Here is a 22,208-nt window from a genome sequence, read left to right on the forward strand (position 1 = left end):
AAAGAGGGGAGGAAGAATAGGGGGGGGAGGTGACAGGAAGGCGAGGGCCGAGCTGTTCTGAAGCAGCTTCCTGAAGAAGGGCATGAGGTGGGTTGAAGTTTCCAAAAAGGAGCCTGAGGCATGTGATGTTTCAGTGTGTTTTCTGTTGATTCTTGCTTGCTCCTTGCCCTTGGGTCCGGTCCAGGGCAGGAGTGCTGGGTGCTTCCGCTGACACGGGGGTCATAAAGAACCTTGCATGTAAATGGGACTGTACCCTCTATGCAGCAGTGGCTTTTGCTTTGGTGTATTTTCTCTGCATTGGTAACGGAAAGGATCCACCTGCTTACTGCCCTGGGAGTCAATGTATCTGTGGGATTTCTTAACTCCTCAGTAAAGGTCTTCAGTGAGATACCTCAGGAGTCGAGATACAGCATCCCCCAAAGTCTGTAAAGGTAAGCAGAAGTGTGCTGGCACAGACCACTTTTCCTTCCTTCCTTCCTTCCTTTCTTGGCACCACCCCTCTTTATTTTTCAAAAGCCTTTGGTGTCAAAATTTTATTTATAAAGGAAGCTGCGGGAGGAAAGGGTCAGCCAACAGGAAAATATCGTTTTTTTCATTTTCCTCTTGTCAGCTGTCATGGGACAGCACACAGTCCAGGATGCTGTGTCGAGAGCGCTCACCTCTAGACACCGCGGCTAATCGGTGGTTATTACAGCATATTTTGCAGAGAGCTGAGGTTTGCCTCTGACAGCTGCTCTGACAATAAAGCATTTTACCTCATCTACAAAGCATAAATATCACAAACCTTTAAAATACTTCCCTGTATTTCATATTTTAAATCAAACATTGTTATAATTTAGTAAGTTAGTGTATAAGAAGGATATAATATAACATAAACCAGAAGCTTTACCTTGGTAAGAGATTTATTTTGAAATGTGTGTCAATGCAGTGCAATATTAGGATGGTTTTAAGATAGGTTTGAAAGCAGATGAAGTGGCAGTGGGCTCTGAATATTTTTGCACTCTGAGCAAACAATTTACATAAGAGGGCTTATGAGAAAAATTATAATTTTCTAATTGATCACAGATTGTTTGCTTTCCTTTTATTTGTGTTGTTTTAAACCTTACTTTTGTTCTTCTTGTCACCTTCATTCCTCCCTCCCTTTTGTTATGAGGAAAATTCCAGTGCAAAACAAAAGCACGCTGAGTCGCTAATTCTAATACCAGAGAAGAGTGAGCTGTGGAGAGCAGTTTACCAGTTCAGTGCAAAATTCCTGTTGACTTTATGGAAGCACTACTAGGTTTTAAAATTCTCCAAATGAAGAGCAAAGATAAATATTTCCTGATGCAAACAGAATATGAAAAGAAAGTCCATCGGTCCTAGCTAAAAGTGCTCCATTGGGATACTTACATAAACTTTATGGTAACATCTGACAATTGCAAACTTGGGAGAGAAGCAAAATGTTCTTTATTCTAACTTCATTACTAACTCGAGCAAACAGCTAAATTTTTAGTATTTTGCATTATTTTACCTTACTCTGTGGAAACTTTGACATATATGTCATTCAGCACCCTCTCAAGGAAACTCTTCTTTCCAGTCCCTTTTTAGTCGATTGACTTATTAATGATACATAGTACAAAAGACTATTGAAATTATAGTGGCTTCTTGAAGGCTGTATGTCTCTGAAACAATGACAGCTATTCCTTAAAACATGTCATTTTCATACATCCTGTGTATATTTTTAAAAGACTTTCTCGTGGGCCCATTCCTACAGGTATTCTAAAACCGTTCTGTGTACAAGGCACTTACTGGACAAAGCTGTTTGATCTTTAGGTGAGATGTGTGATAGAAACTTTTAAGATTAAGCCTTTTATTTTGTCTCATTTTCCTGTGTATAAAATAAGTCTCATGTCTGGCTATAAACCTAACTAAGTCAGGAATAGATATTTTGAAAGCACACAAAATCAACTAAAGGTTTACAGTCATAGTTCTGCATTGTAGCCATGGTAGTTCTACTGTAGCAGAACTACTCTATATAGTTTTTGGTAATTCAACAGTAACAATAGCACTGTCATTGAATATTGGGTGCTTCCTTACCAACATAGATGTCAGGCAGCAAGGCAGGTTACAATCTCAGCAAATTTTAGGACACATTCCAGTAAACTATTTCCTAGTCATCTGAATGATTTCCTTGCATCTACTTTATTTTCTGGATCTTATCTGGTGCTTAGCATTCTTACATTTTTAAATACATATGAATTTTATTTTTTTCTCCCCATATGTCCTGGTTTGAGGCCAGGCAGATCCTCTCTTGCCCTTGAAAGGGGCAAAAGAATGACACTCATACAAATGGATTGCAAAGTAATGGAAAGTTTAAATGGAAAGCAGTAAGTGTTGTACAGAAGCTAGAAGCATAGTGACAAAAGAAACCCAAGACATACAGAGTCCCTTATGGCACACCCACAAGCCTCCCGACATTTCTGTTCTCCTCATCAGAGGGTATACCCAAGACCCCCAGGGCTCTTTCTTCCCCAGCCTCTTGCTAGGCTAGTCTCAGGCTGGCCAAGGTCTGGGACTGCCCCTCCCTCTTCTCCTGGCATTAGGCCTAGCCAGGTCTAAGAGGCCCTGAGATAACCCCCCACTGTTACCCAATAGGGAGCATCTCTCACGGGAGCAGAGAGGGAAGAAAGAGGAAGTGAAAGACTTTGCAGATAGAATTATAGGGCACAGGACATTATAGGTATGAAATACACCATTTCCTGTGTCCCACCTACTGGGCTGGACACTCAGGATACTGGAGGTGTAGCTTATGTAGCAGCAACAGGAGGCACCCAGCCTAAACTGCCACACCATATTAATAAGGGTTTCAATCAACATTTTTCTGAAGATTACTAGATCTTTTTTTGCCTTTCTTGCAGTCCCTTCTGTAGTCAGAACTCTATTTTTACCACAAGTATGTTTTGCCAGTTGTATGTCCACAAGTCTAACCTTCTGTGTTGAAAGAACTACGTAGTCTGTCAGTCATGTAAATAATAGTCTAATAGCTGATCTGTTGGAATTATTTTTAGGAGAAAATTGGGCTTTCTCCAGAAACTGCTTTTGGCAGGGTTGATTCCTTAATGATAAATATGGTTATTTGCTGAATTTTCAGGTAATACATTTTATCTTTTTTTCCCCTCTTTGGACAGTTTAGTATCTGTTTTGATTCAGTTTCCACTAGGTAGTAATTCATCATGTAGTTTTCCATTTTGATGGGTCAGGAGCACCTCTGTTATGACCTTTGTCCCTACACAGAGAGTCAGTGAAGACAACTGAATCCCTTGCATCACATTTTTGTGGTCTACAAGGCTGATTAAATATTAAGCCATTTCTGTGCACTTCAATTTGAACCAGATTCCAAGCAGCAGCGAATTAAAGTTACTCTTTACCCCCACTCCCTCCCCCCACCTTTTTTTTTTTTTTTAATGAAAAATTCAAGTGTAGGAAAACCCTGCTGGTTATCAGAACCCTTCCTCAGCAAGAGTGGGTTCCCTTTTTTCTAGATTGCTTTTTATTGATTAGTGGACATTCTGAAACAATGTCTTCAGTATTCGTCTTCATTTTACTTCTACAAAGAAATAAGCTTAATCTTACTTTGCTAAGTTCTCTTTTTCACAAAAGTAAATGCTTCCATGATGTAAAATTCCACTTTATGATGATAGATTTGTAAACTTTGTATTTCTAATCAAAAACACAAGCTGTGGTGATATTATATTCAAAGACAAAGGCAATTCTGAATTTTCTCAGTGCAGAAATAAAGTAAGTGCTGTTGTGCCATCAGACTAGCCATCAGTGTCACACACAGGGAGATCACAGAATCATAGAATGGTCTAGGTTGGAAGGGACCTCAGAAGGTCGTCTTGCTGTTAGAAGGGAGAAAGACTCTTTGGAATTGTATTTAAGGGAGTAGTCATCCTGCATGCAGGCTTTCCCATTTCATGTGTTCAGGCCACTAATTTGCAAGTCTGGCTTGTGACTTTTGTTAGATTTGCTAAGAAGTATTCTGTAGCTACCCTTAAAGAGAAGAGTTAATCTTAGAGACAAGAACATCTGTAGTTTTAAGAACACATTCTTAAAGAAGGCATACGTCTCAAAAGAGTGTAGATACATCTTAAAGAATATAGACTTTGTGCAACAGTTTGTAAACTACCATTATTTGATTGCTTTTGCCACTTGCTCACTTAGATGCTTACATTTTTAGAAAAATGGTGCAAGCTTTGCACTTCCTAAGACAATACTTTCTTGATAGAATCACTGTCATCAATACTCAGCCTTTGTAAAGAGGATTTTTTGTTTCTAATCTAAACGATCAAGCAAATTTTGTTTTTCAAGAAGCACTGCCTAACAGCTTCCAGGCAGGAAGGTCTTAGTCCATCATCATATCTTCCTTTTCCCTATTTTTTTTTTTTTCAATTATTTATCAGTTCTTGAATAATCTTAAACCCTTAAGGCAAACTCTTTGACTTCCTCTGTCTGGCAGACAGTTTGTAGTCATGTATTGTTTCTTAAAATGTTTATACTGTCATACATATCATATTTGGCTCAGCTGGAAAAACACATTCACAGAAAATCCTGTTTGCTGGTTGTCCTAACGGTTTCAAAAGTGCTTGCACCTTTCATTTAGTGCAAAAAGAAAACGACGTGGAAGCATTTTATATTGCTTTGGGAAACATCAAAGCTGAAGCTTAACAAGTCAAATATCTTTTATCAATGCTTTTCTGTGTGGATAGGAAGGTCACTCTGTTAAAATAGCCAAAACTCCTAAAGTTAAAAGATGCCTCTCTTTAAGAACTTTGCATGAGTCTTTTAAATCATAGCCTGAACTTTATTTGCAGCTTCTTGGTGTATTTTTGAGGTTGTTTTTAAAGCCTTCTACTGAATTTAATCTACTCTTAGCATCAAATGTTACTGGTTTGGGAAGTCAGTGCTTATTTCCATTGTGTAACACTGATAGGACTACTGGTGAGTCATTGAGTAAAGAACACCAGAATGTCCCAGTCAGGAAAACTAAATGCATTGAAAGTGGTGGAGGTCCACCAAGTCTGTGATGGTTATGATCTGAAATGTACTTTGCATTAGAACTTGTTCTACCTGTATTAATTATGCATATACACAAATGGGATGCTTTCTAGCATGAAAGCTGGGCCTAAAATAACAGAAAAAGAGGAGCTGGATTCAAAGGATGTGGGCTGAAACAGATCATGAGTGGAATTTTGCATGAAGCTTGAGAGGGTTTTTCTATCTCAGGAAAATTACATAGAGCTTGATATAAAGTAATTGTCAAAGGATTAAGGCCAGACTGTTTGCCCCCTGGGAAGTAGCCATATCTGTGAATTCACCTCCCCTGGCTATCTCCAGTTTAGAATGGTTAAGTGTGTCATCACATACCACTCTTCAGTCTCACCAGCACCTGGGAATTCAAAATTCCTGTGTTGTCCTACACTGGGTGCAGACCACAAGAGTTCTGCTTTGGCTGCATGCACATGGCAACAGTTGAGGGATTTACTGTAGTAGTGCTGGAAACAGTGGAGGCCCCCACAGCTCCTTCCTCCTCCTCAGCCACAGAAGCCGTCTTAAACAGCTCCACAGTGTAACAGGGCTGGCATCTCGTGGTACATATGGCAGCCAAGTTACAAGTTGGACTCACACACGACATTCAGTGTTAGAGCATTAGACCAGGTGCTCTCGTTGGTTCATCAGTGAGCATCTGAAATGCAATTGCATATCTCCACGTGAGCTGGCTCGAAGTTTGCTGCTGGCTAGTCCACAGCGCGCAAATCTGGGTTTAATAAACATGGAACCATAAATTTTGACAGGAGCAGGAACTGGCAACTACTGATTGTGACTTTTAGTGCTCTCTCAGCTATTAATGCAAATGTTTTTAAAGCCACACTGTAAATCAGATCACTCAATCCAGATTTTAAGAGTGCTGTCTAAACTAATAATTTTTAACCAGAATTATTCCATTGGTAAGTTCACACTCTGGTCCCAGAACAGTTGCATTGGCACAATTGCAGCATTCACACAGGTGAAAAGAAGGCAAGCTGCTGGATAATTATTTTGTGGACAATAACCCTGCAGAATTCTTACCTTATTCTCAACCACAGAATATCTCCATCAGTTTCACTTTCCAATCCTTTATGCTTAGCCCTTCTCAGACTGCGCCTCAGACTTGTTAATGTCTGTTCTGTGCAGTACTAGATCATCTAATGGTAATAAATTGATCAAGGTTAAATATGAGCACATAATTGCATTCTTGTTAAGATTATCCAGATGTGAGTTACATTACAGTGTTTAGACCAAGCTTTATCCTGGCTCAGCAGCAGGAAGATAGAGAATACCAACTCTAATGTAAAATCACCAGGAGTAAAACCACTCTCCATATCTTGTTCTGCAAGGGTTGTGGTTTTTAAATAACCTTGTACTGGTGGGTTGAACTTGCACAAAGAGTTTTGTGCCCTGTCACCATCCAAAACCTGAATTTATTGTATTGTGAAATTAGTTATATACTGGCAGGAGTATGGAGTATGCCTTTAGCTTCTCTTGTAAGTTATTTTTTGATAGATAGCTCCTGTTGAGTCCAGATGAACAAGGGACATGACTCTTTCTAAAAGGTAGCATGTAGTATTTTAAATTCTTATTGTCTCTGGCCAAGAAGGGTCCCTGTTTATTCCAGCTGCTGCAGTTAGAAGCAAACACATGGGGACTGAGGCAAAAAACATCACCTCAATCCTTTCCCTGTCATGGCTATTCATACTACTATTTTATTCCTTTCATATTCTCATGGGTGTGAGAATAATCCCATACACTTCCATACCAGAACAAAAAGGGTTTAGTATTTTCTTACCACAATGGAAGTGTACTTCCAACTTGAAAAAATTAATATCTTTCCCCTGCTGTATTTCTTTTTATAGTCTTAAAGAAAGAAAAACTGTCTCTAAGTACAAGAAGATGTTAAGTAAGGGAGAGACAAAGTTAAAACTTGGCAAGCACTAAAACAAAGAATTTTTCCAAGGAAATGGAGGAGACAGGTCAAATTAATTCCTTATGTAACTCCATTTACCTTAGTGCAGTTAAATGAAGGATGAATTTATACCTCTGTGGTCAGAAAAGGATTGCTGTGATCTCAACCAGCACAGTATAAAATAATCATTCTTAAGAAACAAAATTGTTTCTTAACTGATGGAACTGCCTTTGTTATTTTCAGTCTGTTAATATAATTGTAAAAGAACAATAAGTCTACAGCGCAACAACAAAACCAGCTTCATTAAAAGATTAGTACATGATGATTTGCAGCTTACATCCTTAGTAACAAGTTTTGTGTGGGAAAGAGGAATTCATGACAGAGTGCTAAAATGGGCAGTGACATCAGGGGCAGCTTCTCATGGGTTCCAAAAGCTTTTCTCCAGTTTGCTTCGTTGCAACTTTTTTTTCCTTCAGTCTCATTCTTCTGCCCTGACCACCCCTAATTCAGTTCTCCTTTCCCCTCGAGTTTCTTTGGGTTTCACTATGGGTGCAGGGATCTCTGTGGCTTCTCTCTAATGCTGAATTTTCTAGATTTTTCTCCTCAGGTCAAAATATTCAACTTCTTAGGATAGATAAAGCAGAAATGTTTGGCCTCCCTCATAATTTTTTTTAGATTTTAAATTAAAACATGCTTAAATTTGAGATGCTTTAAAATAACACATTTTCACAGCGAGAACCCAGCCTCCGTGTGTCAATCTGTATAGTACTCAAATATAGCTGTACCCAGAGATGATTTCCATTTTAAAACCTTGTTATGAAACAGAAAAATCAGGAAATAATATCAGTATGTTAAGATTTTTTTTATATACTGTAATATAAAAGCAACCATATAGTATATTAGTTCAATGAAATTGAAGTCAACAGTCTGTCTTTTTCATCCTTACCAACTTGCAGCTATTAGTTTTAATATGGAGGAAAGGATCTATGTATACATGCATATAAAAGATGTGAAAATACAAAGGCTTTTATTGAAAACAGACAAAACCAGGAAGATGATAAAATAGCAGAAGGAAGTGGCCTCAGATATAAAAATTTTTGCTTTGTATAGCAGAATTTATCACTAAAAGCTAAGGTTGGCAAATTGCCTGCTTCAGATAAAACAAGCGATGTAATGTGAAAAGAAGAAATCACTTAGTGTACAAAATACAATAGACACATTTGAAAAATTAATGTCCCACAAAGTAATTCAATTGCCCATTTTCTTATGTGTTATCTTTAAAAGCTTCATTCTGTTTTCAGATAGGAGAAATCTCAGTTGTCCAGATGCAGGCTCTCAGCTCTGAGGATGTGTGCATCAGATGTGCCATTCAGCAGGGTGTAGAAAATGCACAAAATAGCCAACATGAAACAAAGCATGTTTTACAGAAAAAATCATTTACATGTTTAAAATAGCTGATGCACAATTTTAATCCACAGAGCTACTCAGGTAAACATGCACTGCTCAACATTTTTACACTGGATAAAGAATTATTTTTTGAAAGCAGGTATCTCCTCCATTTGCTTATATATTTGTGGGAGACAAATGAAAGCATTAGGAATTAAAAGCAGATTTATACCTTAAAGACTTCTTACACAGAAGTGTCTGAAACCTGATGTTGACTGAGAACACCTCAAAAACTAGGATGTTTATTTCTGTTGTACCAGCTGAAAACAGATACACTCTACTGCAAGGATGTTTTCTCCTCTCTGGCCTGTAAAGGCCTATCGCATTCTGGTATTCAAGCTGGAAGAAAAAACATTTCAGAAGAAGAGGGATACACAAGAGCAGACTAACAAAATTATGCCCTTGCTCTTTATGCCCGTCTGGAAAGCTTTTCCAGAACTCTGCATGCATGGAAGGCTCCAAACCTGAAAAACAAGATGGTAGATAACTCCAACTACAACAAACATCATTCTTTCCAACATCTTCATCACATTTGCAAGATAAATAGACTGTTATCTCAGCACTGTTCTTAAATAATGTCTTGTTCTCTCACAGTGAAGACTTTTTTTGATCTGTTGATGAGAATGGTTATCTCCTTCATAGATTAAATCATTCCAGCAGGTATTTTGTAGACCTTTTTTTATAGTGGCATCTTCAGTGTCCTGATTACTTGTATGGAACTTCCAGTTGCACTTTTTGTGAAGAAGAGTAGCCTGGCAGTGTTTTTCTAACTGTTCCTTCCTGAAATGCTCTGAACCATCTGCATCATTTGTAGAGAGCTCTCCTTTCTATGCATGTTATATTTCATTCTGTTTTAGTAAAGGTGAGTTATACAGAAAAGAGTTCATATTCTTCAGCTAAAATAATTAAAAGCTGTCTTGAAACTATTAGAAAGGAGATACTACTGTTCTTACTAGATTATGAAAGTGGAGGCAATGACAGATAAATGCAGATAAAGCAATCTTCTCAGAAATCTAAATTGCTATTCAATTAAGTATGTTATTCCAGAATGCCAGCCATAGGCAATAGGAATGAGTAAAGCAGTATCTTTATCACACTGGGATTCTGGAAGATCTATATTAATTCTAGACTAATAGAAAAGAAAGGTATGTTTTGACTATGCTTAATGTAGCACTTAGGGATGTGTTTCTATTCTTTGCTGCTGGACTTTTTATAATTTAGGAATGCACTTGACCAGAAATATATTCTTGAGCTAAACAAGCAAAGGTGTAACTTTGGACAGTGTGTGTTTTATATTTGTAGTTTTCAGTTGATCAATAATATACCTATAGTTTAGCTTGTTTTTCCATGAGGAGTATGATACTTGGGAAGTATGCAATGAATTTCAAAGCACTTCAGGAACATGGTATTGTCTCATTTTGAGCTGCTGGGAAGATTCACATTGGCTTTCAGCATACCTGGATTTTTAACCTGGCTTAAATTGATATTCCCATAAAATACACAAGTCCAGACCTTGTCGTTTGGCTCACATAGGGAGATCCTCATGCATACAGAGCTCTCATTAAGTCAGCAAGGCAAGACATGAATACTGATCCTGTGTGATTGGATTACAGGATTGAAGCAGTGATTTGTCCTACTAAAACCACTTTAAGTTGCTTAGACAGATAAATCCTACTATCAGATTTCTTATTGATTACACTTTCTGAAATGCAAAAAACCCTCCATCAATCTCCAAACTTTGCTTGCTTTCTCCAGTCTTTTTCATGGACTACTTCATCTTCTAGCTCTGCATTATCATAAGGTGTATGTAGGTCAGGAAGGACAATAGAACTAACTCTTGGGGAAAAACAGTAAAAATGTAATTTTCAGTAAAGGAGATGTAAAATACTTGTGTGTTTTTTTATTTCTTCTGAGCCCATTTCCAGTCTTTACTTAACTCCACCCCCTCTATGGAATCTGAACTATTTGACAGAGTTCCTGTTATAAAGGAAAATCAGATCATATCTGTGTTGCTCTTTGTCTCAAGTTGTAATTCACATCTTTTCATCCTGTATTTCTGGCAAAAGGACTTACCACAATTAAACAAATAATATGTTCAAAGCACTATTTTTTTCATGGTTGGTTTCTCCCCCTACACTCCTGCTGAGTTTCTTCGTTATCCCTCTGGTTTTGTGTGTTAGGTTGACAAGAGCCATCCTGTGTATGTCATTATCTATCACAGCTAGAATATCTGCTAGTATGGTTCCCTCCCAGGCACATCAGTTGCTGGATTTAACAAGCACATGCGAGTAACAAAGATTTACCAGAGGCATTTTCACTGATAAAAGCATTCTTTTATACCAACTATAGTAACACTAGCAGCATCCAAAATGGAACCAAACCTTTGGACAATGTTGTTTCAATAGAGGCCTTCAGATGAAACACTTCCTATGTGAGGGAAGAGAAACAGCTAAATAATGCATTCAGGAACAGCTACAATGCTTTATGGATACTTAATATATTAGAATTAACTGTAAACTGAGCAAGTAGCAAAGAAGCTTGAGGAACCATAACAAAACATCCAGTGATGAAAATCTGCAGACTCCTAGTTTGTTGGCATTGGTGAGTAAGTAGTTTAGCTAAACAGAAGGGAAACAGAAGATAGTTATCATCTGCAAATTAATTATTATAAACCATTAAGAAAATGTGAGGAAGAGATCTGAAAACTATATTTGCCAGTGACAACAGAGACTAGATACACTGCCTTTTCTTTTTTTGTTTCTAAACCAACAGCTTGTTGGAACATACCATCTATCAAAGTGAAGGACTTGAAACCTGCTTTAGTCTGTACAGAGGTTCTCATTCAGAAAGCAGCTAGAGGGAACAGAAGATAAAAGGCTGCCCAGCTTTGAGAAAGGTTTGCATTTTCATTCTGTCTTGACAAGTAAATCTCATTTGTGTGTTAGTCTCTGATTTTCAGCCTGATAGAAGAGTCACCTACAGTTGTGGCTTTAAATGACAGACACCTGAAGGTGTACAAGCAAGCCCTTAGAAAGGTGCTACAGAGTATCACAAAAATACTTTTGTTTTTTAATTTTAAGTCCTTTTATATTGAAGAGGGACAAAGACCAGAAATTGGAAAAGCAGTAACTATTCTAACTCTGGAGCAGGTTATCCATGCATGCAGTCAGTGTGCAACACTTGGAATGCAAGGCCAAGTCCCAAAGGGCAATTTAGCACTCCCTGCTGTAGAAAATATTTTATTAGATAAAACAAGACAGGATTACTGAGTTCAGAAGGGTTATTTGTGAAAAATGTCCAGCTAAATGATGAAAGGCTTGAGTCACTAGAGAAGGGGGGGAAAAAAAAGGCATTGAAAACTCTGCTTGTCATTGCTGCTGGCTTTTTGTGTATGTGTGTGTGTTTTCAAGGAGCAAGAGGTAAGCATGTGACTTCTGTACTGGTTCCGGTCCTTTGTCCTTGGGGATATTTTAACACTTGAAAGAGTATCAAAATGTGTGTGACTTTAAAGGGTTGCTGAGGGTTGGGTGTTTTTTTTTTTTAAATTATGAGAATAAAGATAAATAGTATGCCTAGGGTTGTCAACACCCATTCTTTTCAGAAAAAATACAGCACATAGTAACATCCTCTCTCAAAATGTATCACTTGTGGCATTGAGGGACCCTGAAGTCAAACAAAAACTCTCAGTTAAGCCTTTTGAGTCTGGAGTCAAAAAAATCAGCTGATAGCAGCCCTCAAAAGTGATATCTGAAAACTGAGGGGTTTCTGTTGTTTTGGGTTTTTCTCATTTTTTTAAACCACCACCATTAAGCAGAAGGTACATGTTTATTTCACTCCTTTAATGTGAATATTGTATTCAACAAAACCAGGAAGACTAACATAGGTCTTTAACACTACAGTGATTTTAACCCTAAATGCATTTTGGTGGCTAACATGCTTATGCTAGCCTAGAGCTCATATAGCAAGCTTCCAAGGAAACGTGTAAGGCATTTAAGCCCTTTTATTCTCACAAAGATTTTGAAATGTGTTTGGTATTCAGTCCACACACCTCAAACTTTGTCTCTGAAAACGCCATTCACTATCTGACTGCATTGTCAGAAACATGACCCCTTCTAAGTACATCTGTACAATTTCTGCAGTGAAAAATTGGTATGAGACTAAGACCAGCTCTTCAGTTGAACACAGACAAAAGACTGTTTTTAAAAAGGTTTTTATTTGTTTTTAAATAGCTTGATAAAACCCATCAACTGATACTGAAGAGTTCAATTGTAAACAGTTACAATACATCACCACCATGTATTGATTTTGTACAACTCAAAGTCAGCATATTTATAAACTGAAATGTACTGTGCTAAGGGGAAAAAAAAAAAAAAGATGCCTTAACTAGAAATTTTTAAAAGACTGATGTTTAACTCCCTCCTGTGGTGTAAGCGAGCAGCATCATGGTCAACAGCTTCTGGAAGCTTAAATGCTCTCATTCAAAAGTGTATTCACCTCATAAAAACAACAGATTTCAAGTTTACTACAGAAACTCCTCTCAAGTTAAAAAGTGTTACAATGAATTTCTGAAATATATACAAAGTTGTAAACATCTTTCTCTGGGACAAACAGCAATGGTTTGTGCCAGCCTTCTCCGTCTCCCACATTGCAATTAGAAAACCCAAAAAAACATAAACCAACCAAAACATTAGGGCCAAAGACTAAGATTGTTCTGTGTGGATAACATCACAGTTTACAGGAAGTACTGTCAGCATTTAAAGTTAGTCACCAGCATGTAGCAGAGTCCATTTTCAAGAAAGTTCATGGAACACTAGACTTCCAAGTGATTAATCAGGCACTAAGCATTAGATTTACCTACTTTTAAGAACAAAAGCTGAAATTACATCTAGGTATTTTTGTGTTTGCTTATAGGTAACATTAACTGCAAACAGAAAAAGAACACAAATACTTTACAAGTTTGCATTTTAGCCATTTTTGCTACCAGGTTTCTACAGACCTTCCACAAAGAAGAGATTTGCAAAAACACTATAAATATATTGAGATCACAGAAATAAACCGAATCTTTTCAAGGCATGTTTTCTTTCTAGAAGTCTCCTAGGCCATCTTTTATCACCAACTGCAAGAAGACTAAGATAACTGAGATTTTGGAGTGTCATACAGGATTAATCTCAAAGCACACACCAACAGGACTTCCTTAGTGCAGGGTGGTAAAGGATAGCATTATTCCAGCACTTCCATATTATTCACATCTTCACACCATTGGCAGACTGATACCTAAATGTCCTTGTATTTAAGTATGCAAGCTGATCCTAAATTAGTATTTCAATTAGCAGCAAGTTATTTGAAAGTTCTATGGAATCCAGCTCTTCCTTGAGGATTAGAGGGTTTGTTGTCTGAGATACCCAAGAGATTCATTATTTTTTTAATCCTTCAGGTCCATCCCCCCACCCCAGTTATTGACTGTGTATCACAGAAACAAGTGTCAGAACACATTTTAGTCTATGCACTCTGAGGGGAAAAAAAAAGGTTTTCAAAAATACTAGGAGTACATTCACTTGAATTGTTCAGAAAGTTATACTAATAACTTAAAAACCTAAAGAGTATTTAAGCTAGCCTGTTTCTTATGTTTTGACATCAGTGTATTTGATACCCCCCAAATTCCAGCTGCAGTTCTTAGCTGACAGAGGTACTACAAATTCAAATTAAATACCAGATTTTAATCAAAGCAGCTGTTTTTAGGGGGAAAAGCAGAAATGTGTTACATTGAAAACCTATTCTGTCAGGTACACCCTAATGACAGAGTATGGATGCTGACATCTCTACATGGTTTCTGTCAGTTTGTTACATATAACTACAGAGGAGTGTTTCTGAAATGGAATGGAATATCAGCATATGCTTATGATGACACGTGATGGTGAAGGAAGAGAAGGAAACCGATAAGAACAACTTGACAATAATGTGATATATTAGCAGAGTATGTACAGGCTTGCTTCTTCCAAAAATTGAGTGTGTACACTTAAAAAGAAGGGCAAGTGAGGAGAAAAGGAGAAAGAAAGCAAACTTTGGTAAAGTTTAAGAAAGTGCAGTCTTCACAGTCCTAGAAAACACAAGAAAAATGCAAAACAACCCAAAACCAAACCAACAAACAAAAAAACACACACAAAAAAAACCACAACAAAAAAACCACAAACAAAACCCAACACTGAAAAGGCAAAAGGCTAAAAACTGTCTAGAGATAAAACTGCCTCATGGTGCATGATGATGCACACACGATTTCCAAGATTGCACTAGCTACTACCACACTGAGAAGTACAACACCATCTCTACTGCATTTTGCATTGTCATGTCAGAAAGTAAATAAGCATTTGCACAAGCATTCCAACATCACACCATGATAAAACACTTATCATCTACATGCAGAGCTCTGTGTGCACACATTTAAAAGTCCAGTTTCTTTTTTAAAGCAGTACACCATATAGTAAATTTCCACTCCAGTGTACATTTATGGGAAACTACTAGGCAATTTTCTAAATACTGAGTATTTTCTTAATTTGTTTTCTAATGGCAGAAATAGAACTCTGCTATGTAGTGCAGGAAGGATCAGGACACTGGTGAATGAAATTCTAGAAAACATGAGTTCTTTAGTAGAACCCTGACATTTTGCTTCGAAATACCTTTTTCCCTCAGCAACAGAAGAGAAAGATGAGAGGAACTGGAAATAAGAAGGCAACTCCTGGTTCAGTATAAAGGTCCCTTGTCCCTACTAAAAATGTTACTCTTCTGTACTATAATAATCATCCAAGACACAGTCTCAGCCCTCACAACACATTTACTCAGAAAAAGCATTCCAAATCAGACTTACTGAAGCCAGACAACTCCATACAAGCTGGTTCTTAGCTGACACACCTTCCATCTTTTGAGATGAATTAATCTAAAAACATTTGGAGGAAGAGAACAGTGGCCTAAATCACATAGTGTTTGGTTCCTCTGTAGTTCCAAAGGACTGCAGTCCTTCTGGTTCACTATTCTCCCCCAGACAGTAAAAGCCATTTGAGTGTTGTCGCCACCAGTCAAACAATTCTATTAGTGCAAGAACAGCGCTTTCCATTTATGGCCTCCTAGCTTAAAGTGCAGTACATAACATGAGATTTTAACATACCAAACTGTCCTTTATTTGAATTTCAGAAGGAATGTTCAAGTTAGAAAGTTACCTTTTAGGTTTTAAACAGTAAAATCCAAGGCAAAGTACATAAACTATCTTAAAATGGATTAAATCCACTCCATTAAGACATATTCTGTATATCTTATGTTCTATATACATATAATACACTCCAAAAAAAAATCAGTAATTTTGCTTAACTGTATGGTATCTGTATTTAAAGTGATTCTGTAGTAAGGTGATTAAAGGCCACTCAGTCAAAAGCAAATTTTGCTTAAAACAGGACTGTATTAGCTAGACTGTGATACACAATATGATTCAACATTCCAAGATCCCCTCCTGCAGAGGCTTGTCATCAAGAAACAACCAACCCATGGGCACCCTGCTGAACACCTATTTAAATTCTCATTTACAGGCAATTTCTCATGTTTTTGTGTCCCCTTCTACCTCTCCACATGAAAATGACCATGAAGAACAGGTGTGTTAAAAAAAATAGATCAATGCTTTTTATGCCTTTAGCTACTCCTCTTGCTATTACCCTAACAATATCACCTCCAAATTGTTGCTGTATATGACTGTGGTTCCTAAATTATGTTGTAGAGAATCTTCCAGGCCAAACCCTTCAAGCTGTACACAAAAGGTCTCAAGCAGCAAGTACAGATACAACTATATGCCAATCAATTCTTGATACAGGAAGTTCAAGCACTCAATTGTGGATGCAACTTAGAAGGAAAAAAAAAAAAAAAGAAGGAATAAAAAGCCAAAAAAAAACCCAACCCCAAAGCCCACCCCAAACCACCACCAACCAACTCAGCCTACAGGAAAAGGGCATTTCTTCACCTATAGAGCTAGTTCTGCACCTTAATATCTAGTTGCACAATATTTTCTTCAGCACCCAAGCCAGCTTAAACAGGCTCCACTCCCTCCCCACCTTCATTCCTCTACCCTCAGCTCTGCCAAGTGTTTTTTGGGTCAAGATGTACGCAGACAACAGCTTAACACCGTAATTCAAATAAGCCACAGACTTCTGGAGAAGTGTCTTCACTTCTGGCATTTTGGGGTTTCAGGTCCACATTGCTGTAGCCATCTTGATCCACAAACACTTGTGTTAATACCACTGCAAGGGTGATAAATTGCAGCAGTGCAGCTGGGAAGGAGTAGTGTGACTGGCTGGACTAAGAGGAAATTTGCTGTCAATTACTTACAATACAAAATCCATTAATAATTTGAGGGGCTTTGGTAATTTTGTGACATGTTATCCGTGTTGTCAAAAGTCTAGAAGTTTAATAAAACTACACATCAGGGGAAAAATATTTTCTAAATTAAAGTAACATCCTGAAGAAATAGCCAACCAATGGAGAAAATAAAAACATATTGTAACATTCAACATAAAAAGTAGTATATCTTACTTTCAGCACTCAAAGATTAATACAACAATTCTCCCTGTAACACTGATAACCAGTATCTCATCTTCACAATCAAGGACTTCACACAGGTGTGCTAACACCCCAACAAACACATTAGAAACTCCACTGGCTTTCCAGAGTAATTTAGTTCAGACTAAATGCAACACCACTCAGTCTCTTTCCAAACTGAAGTGAGATAGCTAGCAAAAAGGATACTGCGTGTGCAAATCACTGGCATGACATAACTCTGCTTTAAGTCCTCACTTTTAACTGAGAGTAAAGGGTGAGCTGAGAATGCAACCTGACTGTATCAATACCTCACTCTTTAGGCAAGTCCCTAGAGCACATTTATCCCACCTACACCAACTCCCTGCTGAGAATTTTGGACGCAGAGTTCAAACTTTGACCTACTGCACAATGAGTTTCTCCATGTAGGTGCCCATGAGAGCCTATTCCTGCAAATTCTTATTCACAAACAGCTCTATTGCTTCCAACATTCTTGCTCCATTCTTTGCCAAACCTCGCTGTCAAAAGTCTGTCACAAAGCCAAAGTCAACAGGCCCAGAAGTGATTACCAGGTTTCAGTGATAACAATCACTTTTCCTCAAGGAAAGGCAACATTCTTTTAGAAAACTGTTTGTGGTGTCTATTGTAGCACAATAAAGTTCATGAGATACTGTAGAGATTAGAGCAGTACCACCCCTGAAAAGGAACACTGCTGAGAATTATGCTGTATTGAAGACCATTCTCCCAACAGCTTTCCAGTTCAAAGTGTTCTGAGGACTGATACTTTCCTTACTGTTGGATTCAGAGAAGGAATTCAATTCTGCAAGAAACAATTTCATTTGCAATGGTTGTAAATAGTAGCCAGAACTCTCTGCTAATAGAAACCCTAAAGAAAACAGAGGACCTGTGCGAAACAATCAAATTGGGTTCCAGTCTAGTGTTAATGGCAGACCTGCAAAAGTCACAAAGAGTTTTGAGATTAAGAAGTTCTTTCAGATGTAGATACTCCTTGACAAAAAAAAAAAAGTTGCTATTCTTCCAACAGCCAGTTTTACTAGCAATTACACAAATACGTTTACTTAGCTGTCTCCTTCTCCCTAAAACCTGAACTGTAACCTTGTCTGTTATTCAGGTACATTCCTATTAATGTTAAAAATAGCAATTATTAAAATCTTAGTATTCTTTTTACCTTCACTACTGCATACCAGAGACCTGCTAGTGCAAGAGCTAGCACAGAAATTACTAGCTGTATGATGTGAAAATTATTAGTTACATATTGTAGATGTGAATGCATTTGCTTGCATCCAAGTGTTTGCTCTGAAGATACAAGGATTAAGTAACAAAGAAAAAAACATGGTGTCTGGTTGTTCAAGGGTCCCAGAGCGTATTCTTTCAGTGAGGCAATCAGAATAGAATCAAGATCAGGAAGTCCACCGAGCTCCAGCTCTTTAAGAAATGTAATATGTGATCTGGTCTCTCTGCTACCACTCGTTTCTAATTCCAGAAACTGCAGGATTTTATTATCCTGCAAATTTCCCAGCCAGAAGTGTGCAAAACATACAAAGGTACCTCCTGGACAGCATGAGCTAAAGTCTCCAGCAAAACTACAAGCTTTCTCCAGCCAGCCCATTACTGAAATGCTACTAATGATAGGGTTTATCGCTGCAAGACTGTCTTTACCAAAAGAAAAGTGCAGATGAAATGAATCCTTCCACAGAGCAGCTGCACTTGAGTTCCTCCCTGCTGATTCACTGAAACTCAGAGGCATTTCCTTGCCAGTAGAAGGCAGAGGTATAGTATTAAAGAGCGAACAGTTCCTGATGTTAAAATAAAATAGTTCTTGTAAACTGCTACTAGGATTTTGAGAATTGTTCAACACGGAATGCATGTGTGTCAGGTGAGCTGCTGCCTTGTGATGATCTGGGCCACAGTCACATCCTGGTTTCTTTGTAGTCCTAGAGAAGACAAGCATAGTTTTGCTGTTTCACAGCAGGCTGAATTTGAAGACTGTGATCGACTCTAGTTGCAGCACACCAAGTCACAAGTCAGTGGATCTCAATATGGACCTAAAAGGAAGGAATGCAGAAAGTTATTGCATTAAAATGCCAGTATTTTGGTGCCCTGTATACAGAAAAAAAAAATCTAAAATCCAAAGAATAGCCCAACTGCAAAGTGTAACATTAGCCCCAGCAGACAAGTCTCCCTACAGGTTGCTTAACACATCCAAAGGGGAAGGAAATATACCCAAACATAAATTTTCTTCTGTAGTTTCAGTTTAATCTGCTACAAATTCTTTTGATAACAAGCATCAAAGTCTATCAGCAAATGAGCAGCTAGAGATTCCCTGCATAATTACCACTTTCCTTAACCATTAGAAATAGAAATTGTAACTGATTAGTAGCTTAATACCAAAAGCAAATATTACTCTTCATATAAACAGAAGCACATGTTGAAATGAGACACGCAACACTGGAAATGAAAAATCTACTACACACAGCTTCCCAAAAGGAACCGGTCAGACTGGCTAAACCAGTGTGGTTAAGAGGGTATTAGCTACAATGTTGTCAAACGACAAGCTGATGTTGTTACAAGAGCACTATCATGTACCAACAGAGATAACAGGCAAAGGCAAGGCATTTTTAGCCACCAAGGTTAGTCAGCTATGTGTACAACTCCTGGCAGCATGGCTCAATTTCAAGCTTTGGAACTGTAGTCCCAAAAATAAAAATACGAGATCCCACTTCAATTTACCTTGCACAGGACACAAGCTACAACCAGACTTGTCTGTCAGCACCTGGCTATTAGCCAGGTGTCAAATCTCTCATTACAGCTATGTTTATGAGGTAATAAAAAAGCATCTAAAAGTATCTGAAGGACAGATGTTTGTTGCGATAGTCCACAGCTTGATTCTGTTGCCAGTTAAAAGCACAGTTTTCATTTCATCAGAAAACCAATGAAACTTGAACTCTACAAAGAGTGGGAGCGCCTCTTTGGGTCAAACCTCTTTTAGGGACTTTTGGACAATAATTCGAACGTGAACTCTCGTTTTCATGCAATGACATTATCATTTAAAATTCTCTCTCCTCCTTCCCCGCTGCGATCGTTCTTGAATAAACAACAAACAAAAAACCACAATCACCAACCACAAGCAAAACAAAAAATAAACCACGACACCTGAAAGAAATTATTTTATCTCTTTACAGATTATCAGCAACGTACTACCGAAGTGCACATATTCGCCATCTATCGTCTGTCTTTAAGGGAACTATGACTTAGTAACATGGACAAACTTGAGAGGAGAAGGCAGCACGTTTGCTGCCAACATCCAGAACAAGCAGCATGATGGGGTACTTGCACCTGAACACCGGCAAAAGCAGGTCTCTGCAGCTGACTACATCCGTGCAAAATCCAAGCGACATTTCCGTTGCTGACACAAGGGAGTGCAATGCCCCCCGCGGCCCTGCTAAGGGCAAGGAACAGGGCCAACGGCACTTTATGGCTAGTCGGGGTGAAACGACAAGGACTACGAAGCCGCTGCCTCTAGGAACGAACGGCCCCCTCTGCCCAGCACCGGGCTAAAACATAGGACATGAACCCCACCTCGAGCCCAGATAGCACCCCCCACTGTCCGCGCCGCCGCCGCCCACCTGCAGCCGCACGTTAAGCATCATGGAGGCGACAATGTAGAGGTAGGGGAAGTTAATGCGAAGCTTCCAGGCCAGGTCGAAGAAGATGAGCAGGGTCCTAGTCAGCCCCTTGCAGAACACCCCGTAGGACCTGGCCGCGGCTGACTGGGAGAGCCTGGCAGCGAGGGCGGACAGAACCGTCGCCATATACCCGCTGCAGCGGCCGTGCCGCGCCGCCCGGGCCCCGCAACCGCCCCCTCCCCGCGCCCGGCGGTGGGTGTCGCCAGCGGGGAGGAGCCGTCCGCCGGCGACGCGCGGACGTGCGTAATGGTGACGTCGCGCGTCGGGACGGTGCCCGCGGTCGTGCTGCGGCGCGCCGATGCGCGAGGCCACTGGCTCTTCCTACTGCGCGTGCTCACGGAGAAGCGGAGCGCGGGGCAAGGTTGGCCTGAGGGCGGCGCGCGGGCCGCGGCGAGGGCTGCGGCGGCAGGGGCGGGAAGCGGGGCCGCCAGGCGGGGCCGCCTGCCCTCACCGCCTCTGCTCTGCTGCTCGGTAGGTCCCGCGGGTGTGGAAAGCATACAGGGAGTCCACGGGGGGTTGTTGAGATTTCTAAGATCTGTCTCCAGCTTGCCTAGCCCCTCTGGCTGGGAAGGAGAGGCTTGAAGGCTTCACCCAGGCGTGCACATTAACCTTCTCAATTCATCGATATTGATTATCATTTCTGGGTGCGGGTGGGGTTTTTGTGCAATCAGAGGATCAGTTCTGCGAGCCAGCTGTTTTCACACGGCAAGAGTTGCTACCGGTTTAGAATCTATACTTGCGTTCTTACATTGAATGTGAAATACAGCACTCAAGTATGAGTTACATCTAAGACTGACAAACATTTTGCACACATTTCTTAGGAGGGTTTTTTGAGATAAGCGATCATCATGACATTTGCTTTGTGGGAAGGGAAAAATGCCCCAAAAGATTAACAGGTAACCAATACACTTTATGAAGGTGGCCCCTTTTTTGCCCCACCAGAACTGCTCCGTGCAGTTTCCATTCAATCAACTTCCAATAACTCTAAAGTGAAACAGGAAAATCAATATATTGATCTAAACTCCTTCTAAAGCACTATTTTATTGCCACAGAATCATTGCAGGGTACAGAGAAAGACTAATTCCACGTCAAAAATTGACATCTTCCCGGGTTTATCTGCAATCCCTTTGTCTGTAATCCATTAATTGCATAATAGAGCAGAAACTCCCATGTTTCTAAACAGCTCAATTAAGGGAACCGCAGGCGCTGGCTTGTGCTCTCAGGAATGGGACTGTGCAGGCCCCTCCAGCCTGGCCTGTGGCTGCTGTGGTAGGGCATGATTTTAAATGGCAGAACCAGGGAGTGAAGCTGCCCTTAGCGCAATTTTAACACCAGCCAGCTTCTGAACAGACCTGAAGGAACCCCTGTGGATTCTCAGGCTTTTAGATAGCTCCTTCTTAGCACGAAAATCCCTGACCTATACCCCATTCTCCAACTTCATACAGCCATAGATCACTGCTGTCTTCTAAGTAGATTTGACTGAATTCCGGGCTGTGGAATGG

General features: G+C 39.4%; 1 protein-coding gene and 1 long non-coding RNA gene across 2 annotated transcripts; one reads left to right on the top strand and one right to left on the bottom strand.

The window, feature by feature from the left end:
* Positions 1–97: 97 nt before the first annotated feature.
* LOC128899980 (uncharacterized) lies at positions 98–20,640 on the top strand. The gene is made up of 3 exons (XR_008463191.1): positions 98–431; positions 11,201–11,324; positions 20,203–20,640. It is a non-coding gene; the product is annotated as an uncharacterized LOC128899980 (long non-coding RNA).
* LOC104299663 (small integral membrane protein 10-like protein 2A) lies at positions 17,021–20,919 on the bottom strand. Its single transcript, XM_009899847.2, has 2 exons — positions 20,647–20,919; positions 17,021–19,065 (listed from the first exon to the last, which is right to left on the bottom strand). Exons 1-2 carry the CDS (start codon positions 20,830–20,832, stop codon positions 19,045–19,047), a joined length of 207 nt encoding a protein of 68 aa, XP_009898149.1. The 5' UTR covers positions 20,833–20,919; the 3' UTR covers positions 17,021–19,044.
* Between the last annotated feature and the right edge of the window lie 1,289 nt (positions 20,920–22,208).

This window comes from Dryobates pubescens, chromosome 4 (genome assembly GCF_014839835.1).
Source record: "Dryobates pubescens isolate bDryPub1 chromosome 4, bDryPub1.pri, whole genome shotgun sequence".
In the NCBI taxonomy this organism is placed as follows: domain Eukaryota; kingdom Metazoa; phylum Chordata; class Aves; order Piciformes; family Picidae; genus Dryobates; species Dryobates pubescens.